This window comes from Coregonus lavaretus (assembly GCF_964263955.1).
Source record: "Coregonus lavaretus genome assembly, contig: HAP1_SCAFFOLD_224, whole genome shotgun sequence".
In the NCBI taxonomy this organism is placed as follows: domain Eukaryota; kingdom Metazoa; phylum Chordata; class Actinopteri; order Salmoniformes; family Salmonidae; genus Coregonus; species Coregonus lavaretus.
Genome location: NW_028158475.1, coordinates 41,559 through 53,275, shown reverse-complemented (window position 1 = coordinate 53,275; position 11,717 = coordinate 41,559). Strand labels below are relative to the sequence as shown.

At 44.7% G+C, this 11,717-nt stretch overlaps 2 protein-coding genes across 2 annotated transcripts; both read right to left on the bottom strand.

Annotated features, from left to right (window-relative positions):
* Window positions 1–161: 161 nt before the first annotated feature.
* LOC311123971 (UPF0193 protein EVG1-like) lies at window positions 162–3,739 on the bottom strand (the record flags this gene model as incomplete). Its single annotated transcript, XM_084198187.1, has 6 exons — window positions 162–242; window positions 2,014–2,114; window positions 2,399–2,527; window positions 2,941–3,120; window positions 3,312–3,374; window positions 3,646–3,739. 6 exons carry the CDS (start codon window positions 3,737–3,739, stop codon window positions 162–164), a joined length of 648 nt encoding a protein of 215 aa, XP_084054313.1.
* Window positions 3,740–8,026: 4,287 nt separating this feature from the next.
* LOC311123961 (transcription factor SOX-10-like) lies at window positions 8,027–10,092 on the bottom strand (the record flags this gene model as incomplete). The annotated part of the gene is made up of 3 exons (XM_084198179.1): window positions 8,027–8,796; window positions 9,000–9,265; window positions 9,653–10,092. 3 exons carry the CDS (start codon window positions 10,090–10,092, stop codon window positions 8,027–8,029), a joined length of 1,476 nt encoding a protein of 491 aa, XP_084054305.1.
* Between the last annotated feature and the right edge of the window lie 1,625 nt (window positions 10,093–11,717).

Genomic DNA, 11,717 nt, shown 5'->3' with positions numbered 1-11,717 from the left:
TATGATACCATGCCATCATTTGAACACGCATTATGCTGAAATTAAGACTAGTATCCAAGTTTGAGTTCAGAATTCCTGTGCAGTAGTGTATTTTCTGTAGCAGTATTAGCAGTAGAGTAGATCCATTCAGCAGAGTTGGGGTAGATGAGTATTCCTTTCTGTCACTCAGTCTTCTTCTCTGGCATCATGGTCCTCAGCTCTGCACTGCGGGCCTTGTCAATCACCTCCAGCTCATGGATTTTCTGGAAGGTGAGGAGACACAAATAACCGTAAAAAATGTGTAAGAGAGAGAGAATGTACCTATAGTACCAGTCAAAAGTTTTAGAACACCTACTCATTCCAGGGTTTTTCTTTATTTTTACTATTTTCTACATTGTAGAATAATAGTGATGACATCAAAACTATGAAATAACACATATGGAATCATGTAGTAACCAAAAAAGTGTTAAATAAATTATATATTTTATATTTGAGATTCTTCAAAGTAGCCACCCTTTGCCTTGATGACAGCTTTGCACATCTTGGCATTCTCTCAACCAGCTTCATGAGGTAGTCACCTGGAATGCATTTCAATTAACAGGTGTGCCTTGTTCAAAGTTAATTAATTTCCTTCTTAATGCGTTTGAGCCAATCAGTTGTGTTGTGACAAGGTAGGGGTGGTATACAGAAGATAGCCCTATTTGGTAAAAGACCAAGTACATATTATGGCAAGAACATCTCAAATAAGCAAAGAGAAACGACAGTCCATCATTACTTTAAGACATGTAGGTCAGTCAATACGGAACATTTCAAGAACTTTGAAAGTTTTTTCAAGTGCAGTCGCAAAAACCATCAAGCGCTATGATGAAACTGGCCCTCATGAGGACCGCCACAGGAAAGGAAGACCCAGAGTTACCTCTGCTGCAGAGGATAAGTTCATTAGAGTTACCAGCCTCAGAAATTGCAGCCCAAATAAATGCTTCACAGAGTTCAGGTAACAGACACATCTCAACATCAACTGTTCAGAGGAGACTGCGTGAATCAGGCCTTCATGGTTGAATTGCTGCAAAGAAACCACTACTAAAGGACATCAATAATAATAATAAGAGACTTGCTTGGGCCAAGAAACACGAGCAATGGACATTAGACCGGTGGAAATCTGTCCTTTGGTCTGATGAGTCCAAATGTGAGATTCTTGGTTCCAACCGCTGTGTCTTTGTGAGACGCAGAGTAGGTGAACGGATGATCTCCGCATGTGTGGTTCCCACCGTGAAGTATGGAGGAGGAGGTGTGATAGGGTGGGGGTGCTTTGCTGGTGACACTGTCTGTGATTTATTTAGAATTCAAGGCACACTTAACCAGCATGGCTACCACAGCATTCTGCAGCGATACGCCATCCCATCTGGTTTGCGCTTAGTGGGACTATCATTTGTTTTTCAACAGGACAATGACCCAAAACACACCTCCAGGCTGTGTAAGGGCTATTTGACCAAGAAGGAGAGTGATGGAGTGCTGCATCAGATGACCTGGCCTCCACAATCACCCGACCTCAACCCAATTGAGATGGTTTGGGATGAGTTGGACCGCAGAGTGAAGGAAAAGCAGCCAACAAGTGCTCAGCATATGTGGGAACTCCTTCAAGACTGTTGAATCTGGTTGAGAGAATGCCAAGAGTGTGCAAAGCTGTCATCAAGGCAAAGGGTGGCTACTTTGAAGAATCTCAAATATAAAATATATTTTGATTTGTTTAACACTTTTTTTTGGTTATCCATGATTCCATATGTGTTATTTCATAGTTTTGATGTCTTCACTATTATTCTACAATGTAGAAAATAGTAAAAATAAAGAAAAACCCTGGAATGAGTAGGTGTGTCCAAACTTTTGACTGGTACTGTATGTGTGTTATTCCACATTGTGTTCACCAATGAATCTGTATCGTCATCGAAACAGTACAATGTAAATACTTTTGTTGTTGGGTGTAGATTATTTTCCTTAAAGACATTCCTGTGACATGAGGTATATGAGACAACTTACCTGTGAGATCTCTGTGTTGATGATGTTGTGGTACTGCTTCCCTTTCCCCAGGGCCGTCATCTCCTCCAGAAACCCCCTCCTCTCCTCAATCTCACCCAAAACTAGGAAAGGAACACAACCCTTTGAAAACTTGCAAAGACCGTACATCAAACCAAGGAGAAACTCTTTGATCAAACGCTGTGTTGGAATGGGGTTACAGTAGGTTGGGGTAAATTACTTTAGTAATTTAGTAGAGTCATATGGAACTGAATTGAAATTAGGGGAAAGTGATGTATGTGAGGAGGAAATATATATAGAAAACATGTAGGAGAGCCAGAGATGTGGACAACATGTTTGCCCATGGTCAGAAAGCAGTAACTCTCTCCCTCTCTGTGGTAAACCTCACCCTCCTGGAAGCGGTCCCTCTCCTCCTCTGGGCCCTGGTCCAGGGAAATGTTCCTGGGACTGGGTCTGGGCTCCTCCTGCCCCGTAGCTAGAATGTTCTGGAGCCTCCTCTTCTCCTTCTCTAAATCTCCTTACAGGAGAAAAGGTGAGGGAGAGAATGAATGCACATACACCTCTTCTTATCCAGATCTCTCATAGAAGGAAAGGGAAAGGGGGATACCTAGTCAGTTGTACAACTGAGTGCATTCAACTGAAATGTGTCTTCCGCATTTAACCCAACCCCTCTGAATCAGAAGAGAGAGGAGAGTGAGAGAAAGAAAGAAATTGAGAGGGAAACTACTGTAAAAGAAGGCTCATACACATAGGCCTAAATTACATTTTCTTTTTTTACAAGAATAGAGCGTGGTGGTACATTTGTTCCCAGGTGTCCCTGACCTACTATCAGTGAACTAGTTCTGATATCAGAAGAGGAGGGCCTCTATCAATAGAATACCAAGCATCTCGGACAGTTCAAAGGTGGTAGAGCTGAAGCAGAACACATACGTGTGGCACTGGGGCGGAACCTTTCTCTGGTGTAGTTGTCCCCAGAACTACAATTGTCAGCGGAGCGCCTCAGGGGCTTGGCTGGAGTGCGGGTCGTGCTATTTTTTACGACTTTGGGTTTGGGCAGTGAGGGAAGAGCCGATGATGTGGGGTTGCAGGTCAATGGCAAAGCTGCTCCCTCTGTTGAAAATGCAGACAAAAAAAAACAAAAAACATCACAACATTATCTTACCTTTGTTGGGCAAAATGTTTAATAATACTTGAAAATGAATGTTAGGACTCATAATGGAGCAACAGCTGTGGAGGAAGTTCAAGCAGTAAGTCAGCATTACTTTTCAAGAGAAGATGTATAACAAACATGTGACACTCACTCTTTAGTTTGTCATTGATCTGTCTTTGCTGGAAGTTGGTGAGTCTCGACTCTTGCATCATCACTGTAAAACCAGTGCACAAGATGGCCTATTGTATTTGTGTGGATCACAGAAGGTTGGTGACACCTTAATTGGGGAGGACGGCTCGTGGTAATGGCTGGAGCAGAATCAGTGGAATGATATCAAACATATGGTTTCCAGGTGTTTGATGCCATTCCATTTGCTCCGTTTCAGCCATCATTATGAGCCGTCCTCCCCTCAGTAGCCTCCACTGGTATGGATCTAAAGTCTACAAACTCACACACACACACACAGAGAGAGAACAAACCCCCACATTTCAGCATCTCCTGAGTCTCCTTGCTGTACTGGGTCCCTCTAGGACAGTTCCACAGACCTCCACCAGCTGGACCACGAGAAGACGTCTCCATCTACAACGAATAACGCGTTAGCTGCTGCTGCACAAAGGCCATGGCAGATAGCAAAACGTTGCTTGTTAGGAAGCTAAGCTACCCAAACTGCAAACATGCAAACTATTTATCAAGACATAACTTCACAGTGTTGTATTTCTTACCATGGATTTCTATTTTCCTCAACTTTCTTGATGCTGCACCATGGGATAATGATGGCAGTGTTTCTTCCGGACACAACTGGCGGTTGCCATAGAAACCATGGGTCTCAAAGCCACGTGATGAGGCATTTGGTCTTGCAGTACAACATTGGCCCACTAGGGGGAGGCAAAACCACAGAGATAATTGTACGAGGCATATAGAGCTATGGAAAAATGAAGTGTTCATTTTTGTGCAATAATGTGTTTGAGTATAACTTCTATTTTAAACGTTTTCTATTTGTGTCTCTTGTCTCAAGTCTCAACTGTGTAAAGCATGGCACATGATTTATCAATCCAAAGAGTTTGGGTATCAAATTGTGCATTGTGAGACTGTCTAACTAGCTAAAACATCAATTTTTTTACCCCACCATCTAGGTTGCTGACTGCTGTTGAATGCTTGAATCCATTAGATTTCGTAGCTGAACTGTGAAGTGAGAGTAAACGTAGAAAGGGAGGGCACGAGGAAGAGAGAGGGGGATGGAGGGAGGGTTAAATCCCTCCGGCCGGGCATTTATGAAAGTCCATGTGTAAAGTAGCGTACTGACTGTGGCAGCTATTGGCCTTCTCACTGGCCCTCTCCCCATCTAGCTCCCTCCCTCCCTCTCTCTCATATTCAATGGTTCTCTTTGTCTCTCTGAGTAACATGCAGCCTCAGCCGATTAAACGCAGGGAATTAGCTGTCAATTTTAGCTTGCCACACACACAAACAGAAATTAAACTGCTTAGGGGAAGGGCTTGTGTTGTGGGACAGAGATCTTGTTGTTGTCGCACTGACTGTACATGGCAGAGATTTGATTTATTAGTGCTGTTTGCAGTGCATTCGGAAAGTATTCACATTTTGTTACTTTACAGCCTTATTCTAAAATGGATTAAATCGTTTTTTCCCTTATCAATCTACACACAATACCCCATAATGACAAAGCAAAAACAGGTTTTTAGAATTTTTGGCAAATTTATTAAAAATAAAAAACTGAAATATAGCATTTACATAAGTATTCAGACCCTGGTACTTTACTCAGTACTTTGTTGAAGCACCTTTGGCAGTGATTACAGCCTGGAGTCTTCTTGGGTTTTATGCTACAAGCTTGGCACACCTGTATTTGGGGAGTGTCTCCTATTCTTCTCTGCAGGTCCTCTCAAGCTCTGTCAGGTTGGATGGGGAGCGTTGCTGCACAGCTATTTTCAGGTCTCTCCAGTGATGTTTGATCGGGTTCAAGTCCGGGCTCTGGCTGGGCCACTCAAGGACATTCAGAGACTTGTCCCGAAGCCACTCCTGTGTTGCCTTGGCTGTGTGCCTAGGGTCGTTGTCCTGTTGGAAGGTGAACCTTCTCCCCAGTTTGAGGTCCTCAGCGCTCTGGAGCAGGTTTTCATCAAGGATCTCTCTGTAATTGACTAGTCTCGCAGTCCCTGCAGCTAAAAAACATCCCCACAGCATGATGCTGCCACCATGCTTCACTGTAGGGATGGTGCCAAGTTTCCTCCAGATGTGATGCTTGGTATTCAGGCCAAAGAGTTCAATCTTGGTTTAATCAGACCAGAGAATTGTTTCTCATGGTTTGAGAGTCCTTTAGGTGCCTTTTGGCAAACTCCAAGCCAGCTGTCATGTGCCTTGTACTGAGGAGTGGCTTCCGCCTGGCCACTCTACCATAAAGGCCTGATTGGTGGAGTGCTGCAGAGATGGATGTCCTTCTGGAAGGTTCTCCCATCTCCACAGAGGAACTCTGGAGCTCTGTTGGAGTGACCATCGGGTTCTTGGTCACCTCCCTGACCAAGGCCCTTCTTCCCCGATTACTCAATTTGGCCGGGTGGTCAGCTCTACGAATAGTCTTGGTGGTTCTATACTTCCTTCTTTTAAGAATGATGGAGGCCACTGTGTTCCTGGGGACTTTCAATGCTGCAGTAATATTTAGGTACCCTTCACAGATCTGTGCCTTCGACACAATCCTGTCTCGGAGCTCTACGGACAATTCCTTCGACCTCATGTCTTGGTTTTTGCTCTGACATGCACTGCCAACTGTGGGACCTTATATAGACAGGTGTGTGCCTTTCCAAATCATATCCAATCAATTTCAGTTTTGTATAAATAAATTGCTTTAATAGAATGACAACGTAATGACAACATCAATAATATTTGTACATTGTTGTTTCTTGTAGAAGAAAGCAGATACATCAAATGTGTAGCATACAACGTTTTAGAAACTATCCAGAATTGTACAAAACTGAAAAAAAGCGAAACGTGAAATTGTTTTAAATAAAAACTACAAAGCAGAGAGGGTCAGTATAAAATGACTCAGTATAAATCACCTATGGAAGAAGAGGCATGTGGTGAGCATTCACATTGCAGAGGGAGCAGAGAGGGACATTAAACAGGATACAGAAAAGGGAGATGCAGAGGGGAAAACCTATGTACATAAACTATAGCATGTGGCACTTGTTCTAAATAGCTCACAAAATCTTTAGTTTAAAGCTGGAGAATTCTCACAAAAGATTTTGCAGACTTTGTACTTGCTGAATCATGTAGATTGTTTTGCTTTGATAATTTGGTAAACAAATGGAATTAGAAGCAACCAGAGGGTACAATGCAATCAATATCAATAAAAAAGTCCAGTGACTTCAACAATGTTTTATTATTTATGAGTAGTATAAGCGAAATGTGTGCCATATATTCTTATCAAGGTTATTTGAGCATGTAAAGTGTTATTGGCATATTATTGGCACATGTACATTGAGTTGAGGTAATGTAATGATTTCCAGAACTGTAAGCTAAAGTGTTTCCAATCATTCTCTTTCCCTCTTTTTTTCCCATCAACTATGGTTTAGCACAATGCAATTCATAAGGAGTCAAGCAGCATCCCAGAAGGGGATACCTAGTCAGTTGCACAACTGAATGCATTCAACTGTGTCTTCCACATTTAACCCAAACCCTTTGAATCAGAGATTTGCAGGGGGGCTGCCTTAATTGACGTCCATGGCACCCGGGGGGTAGTTGTTGCAGGTTAACTGCCTTGCTCAAGGGCAGAACAGCAGATTTTTCCACCTTGCCGGCTCAGGGTTTCAAACCGGCAACCTTTCAGGTATTGGCCTAACGCACTGGCTAGGTTACCTGACGCCCATAAACCAAAGCATAAAGTTATTGGCCAAGTAAACTCAGGAATTTGAAATAAACATTTTCTTTCAAAAGCAGTGGTGAAGCCATGGCAGTGTAATATCAAACCAGAACATGTAAAGTAATATAAAAAATACAAAAACAATACATCACTTAAGTCATAAAAAAATACTAAAATGACGTCACACAAACATTTCCTTTAGTTTGGTTAATAGAATCGGATTATTTCAATCTAAAACAACCCAGTTCTGATAAACGTCACGTTGTATTTGTTCTTGTCAAGCCTAGGCTGATAGCCAGTCGAAACCCGCCCAAAGCCAGTCCTCGCTGGCACTGTCACTCAATCCTTGTGATATAGGTAGCTAGGGTTGCAAAATTCCGATAACTTTCCCAAAATTTCCCAGTAGGAGGATTCCTGGATATCCTGCTTATTCCCTCCTAATTCCAGGAATTTACAACTAGGATTTCTGGAATCTGGGGAATTTGAGGAAGGTTACAAGCATTTTGCAACCCTATGGGTATCCTTCTTACCACTACGGTATTGATTCTGTGAACTCTGGGCTCATCATCACGATAAGCTTTCTTACTATACACTATGCCTCCATGGCAGCTGGGATCCTGACCTTACACACTAAAACATGGCACACATTGGATAAAGGTTTATTCTGATTGGCTATTGACCATTGGCTGTGATAGAAAATATACTATACAGTAAAAGATTATAAGGCCTCCATGGATGCACTGTCAAGTCCCAATGAATCCCAATACAACATCAGTAAGATATCCATCCTTTGTTAACCCGCCCCACACACACACACATATACACGCACACACACACACACACACACACACACACACACACACACACACACACACACACACACACACACACACACACACACACACTCAGTAGCCGCCCTACACCCTTCCAATCTTTGTCTTTCTCTATGGTGGTGTAGAGACACACACGCACCCATCCTATCCCATGCATCTCAGTCTCTCTCATGGCCGTGACAGGGTGGTATAGACAGGCTGCTCCCAGTGTGTAGGACTGTGAGACTGGGCCACGCTGGAGGGGTCAGTGATGGTAGTGTAGAGGGGCCTCTGGCTGGGCCCCATGTAGGAGAAGGCTGAGTACAGCCCCGGGGCCTGGCTGGAGTGGGCGTAGTACGGCCCCGGCGCCTGGTGCTCCCCGTACTCAAACTGGGCCCTGGAGGCCAGCGAGGGGAAGGCTGATCCGTAGTGGGGGAGGCTGAGGGGGGTGTAGGTGACGTGGGTTCCTGACGAGGAGGAGGAGGTCTCTGCGTAGTGGCTCCCGGCTCCGGACTCACTCTTGATCTGGGCCTTGGTGGGGTCTGAGGCAGAGGGGGAGGCCTGTTGATGCTGCTGCTTGGAGAGCCAGGCGGCTGAGTGACCGCTGGCAGCAGCCAGGGCGTAGGCGTAGGATGTAGCAGAGGAGCTTGGTGTGACACCGCCGCCCTGGCCGACCCCCGGGTGCCCGTTAGGCGGCAGGTATTGGTCAAACTCGTTGACGTCGAAGGGCTCGATGTTGGCCATCACGTCGTGGCTGATCTCGCCGATGTCCATGGTGCAGAAGTCGATGTGGGGTTTCCCGCCCGCTGATGAAGGGCCACCAGAGGCCTCTGCTCCTACCCCCAGGCCTACTCCACGGGAGGACCCTGAGCCACCTCCGCCCTCCCTCTTCCCCTCCGCCATCTTCCCAGACTGGAGCTCTGTCTTTGGGGTGGTGGGGGGTGTCGGCGGGCCCTGACCTGGAAGGAAAAGGGGACAACCAATCAGCAAAGCAATAGAAGTGAAACATTTCGAATGGAGACAGTAGTTCTGTTTTCATCTTGGTCTCTGAGGTTACAGAAGGCCGTTTGGTACCAGGTGGCCTGTTGTTTGCCCTGGCTAGTTGAAGTAGGACTTACTCAGAGTATTGGGTAAATTCACTAACAAATAAAGTTGAGCTCACCTGCAGGGTGGTGATGATGGTGGTGGAGGTCGGCCAGGGGGGACCCAGCCCCTGTACTGTGCACATCCAGGTGGAGGGTCTTGTAATGGGGCTGGGCGTGGCTGCCCTCCCCCTCTGCTCCCTCCCCTCCCTCACCATTGGTCCCCAGCTTGCCGTTCTTGCGTCTGCGGGGCTGGTACTTGTACTCTGGGTAGTCCTTCTTATGTTGTTTCCTCAGTCGCTCCGCCTCCTCAATGAAAGGCCTCTTGTCACTCTCATTCAGGAGCCTGTGGGACAAAACATGGTCATGGCAGGGCAGCAGGTAGCCTAGTGGTTAAGAGGGTTGGTCCAGTAACTGAAAGGTCACTGGTTTGAATCCCCATGCTGACTAGGTGAATAATCTGTAGATGTGCCCTTTACCAAGGCACTTAACCCTAGTTGCTCTGGATAAGTGTGTCTGCTAAATAACTTAAATATAATGGTTATATAATATGCCTTTAATTTCAGAAACATATTTATAAAATACAGGCAGGAAATGTATCTGAAGGAAGTAGGACTTTACTGCATGAGTCATGCTTCAATTACACACAAACGCCAACAAGGCCTATGGGTAGTTTATAGATTATCAATTTCCCACGTAGGCCTATTCATTCCAATTCCCTGCCAATGCCCACCTCCACAGTTTGCCAAGTGTCTTGCTGAGCTCCGCGTTGTGCAGGTGAGGGTACTGGTCCGCCAGTTTACGGCGCGCGGCCTGCGCCCACACCATGAAGGCGTTCATGGGCCTCTTCACGTGCGGCTTGCTCTTGTTCCCGTTGTTTACTCGCACGGGCATGGGTACGAGCGTCCAGTCGTATCCATCGAGCACCTGGCTGACCGCCTCGCGGATGCCGATGGGGAACCGGTCCATATCCACCTCTGACTTGGGCACTAGTCCACCATCTTCTCCGCCGCCATCTGCGCCAGAAAGCCCCGTCAGTTGCTGCGACGGACCGATGAGCGGGGAGTCCCGGCCGCCGGTGGCCCCGGAGTGTGCCGGTGACAGAGAGTGACCATCATCTGAGCCCCCGGGACTCAACTCTGCCTCGGATAGGCTGTGCTCCTCTCCAGACATTTTAATGTATAGGCTATTATCGATTGGCAACAAAAATATCCTTGCAGGAAAATTAGGTAAATTAATCAAGTTGTTCAGAGAATACAAAACTTTAGGCTACAGCTGTGAGATGTGCTCCGGACTCGCTCCTTTATATGGAATTCTTCCTATATGCCACGCGTAAACCCATAGCCTACTCGTGCGTAATCGAATGTACCCAAATCCTGTCCTTTGCACTTCCCATTCACTTCCACCGATGTCGCCTGAAATGAATAATATAGAATATAACAAAATTAGGCAATTAACACATTTTACATTGGGCAATGAAGTCAGACACCATTTAATACAACTTTTAAAATATATATAAAACAAATCATATATAGACCAAGGCAGAAACTGTACCCACTGGGAACAGACGTCAGTTCAACGTCTATTCCCAGAGGATATTTTCATTACAATGGTAGGCCTAGAAATGACCGTTAGCTCTGAGAGGAACAGAAAGGCATTCATACAGTGTTGTCTTGTTTACAGTTATGTTAGGCCACAAAAAATGTGCGAAAGATAGGCTAATATATGTCAACTGGAACCAATTTATAGGATACATAAGAAGAAGACCAAATCCACCGGTTCTTGTCATTTTAGGCTAATAATAGGAAGGTTTGCTTCACCCAATATGACCTATTTTACAAATAACCAAGGTTCATAAAGAAAACTGAACATTAACAACGAACATCCTAAATGTTTCAGTATTTATCTTTAAATCATTCTGAGAATATGTAGTTTACTGTTTTAATCCTATTTTAAGGCTAAAGTTGATAAAAGCCCGTAAAACTCAGCCCAACATCATCTTGGGAATTAAAAAAACCTCTCAGCTAATAAGATTAGGATATTTCAGAAATTCCACCCAAAAGCGTAAACAAGTCTATGTTATGTTCATATGGAAAATAAAGTTAAAAAACTTACCAATGCAGAGTTTAGGAGGTCGCCCGTTCAACACACGAGTTTGTGCGTTCCCCTGTCCACCGGTGTGACGCTCGCGCTCCGTCCCCTGCCCCCTCGTTCGGTTTGCCCTTCAATGAATGGCCGCTCTGTGTCGCGCACCGGAGCTTAAAGAGCTCCGTTGTGAGAAGGAACGAGAAAAAAAAGTGATTGAAAGTGGAAAACATTCTGAGACGCAGCATTCCAACACTGAGTCGACACCACCCTCTTGCTCACACGCTGGACGCCTATTGGTCATTTAATATTCTCCGGCTTTCTTACTGGACGACGGGGTTACTGTTATTGCCTGTCTGTCCGTCACAAGTAATATTTCCAATGAAAGGAGGTGAGATTTTACATCAGAGTAGTTTAAGTGACTTTATACTGGCTCTATTTAGCAACCAAATAAGGCCCGCTTTGTTTGATGTGTTGACATGTTATATTGAATAAATAAACAATCGTGACAAGACTTATTTGTGGTCAAATTACACTAAAGTTCACGAAAAATCTCCAAGGGATTATAATGCATTATAACGTCATTATATGCATTATAACATCATTATACAGTTCGTGAGGTCCTATTTCATGCAGTGAATATGTTACTTATATCTAGGTTATCGTTAACCCCAGAAAAATAATTATGAAAGAATTAGGTCTATGGTAAGGTA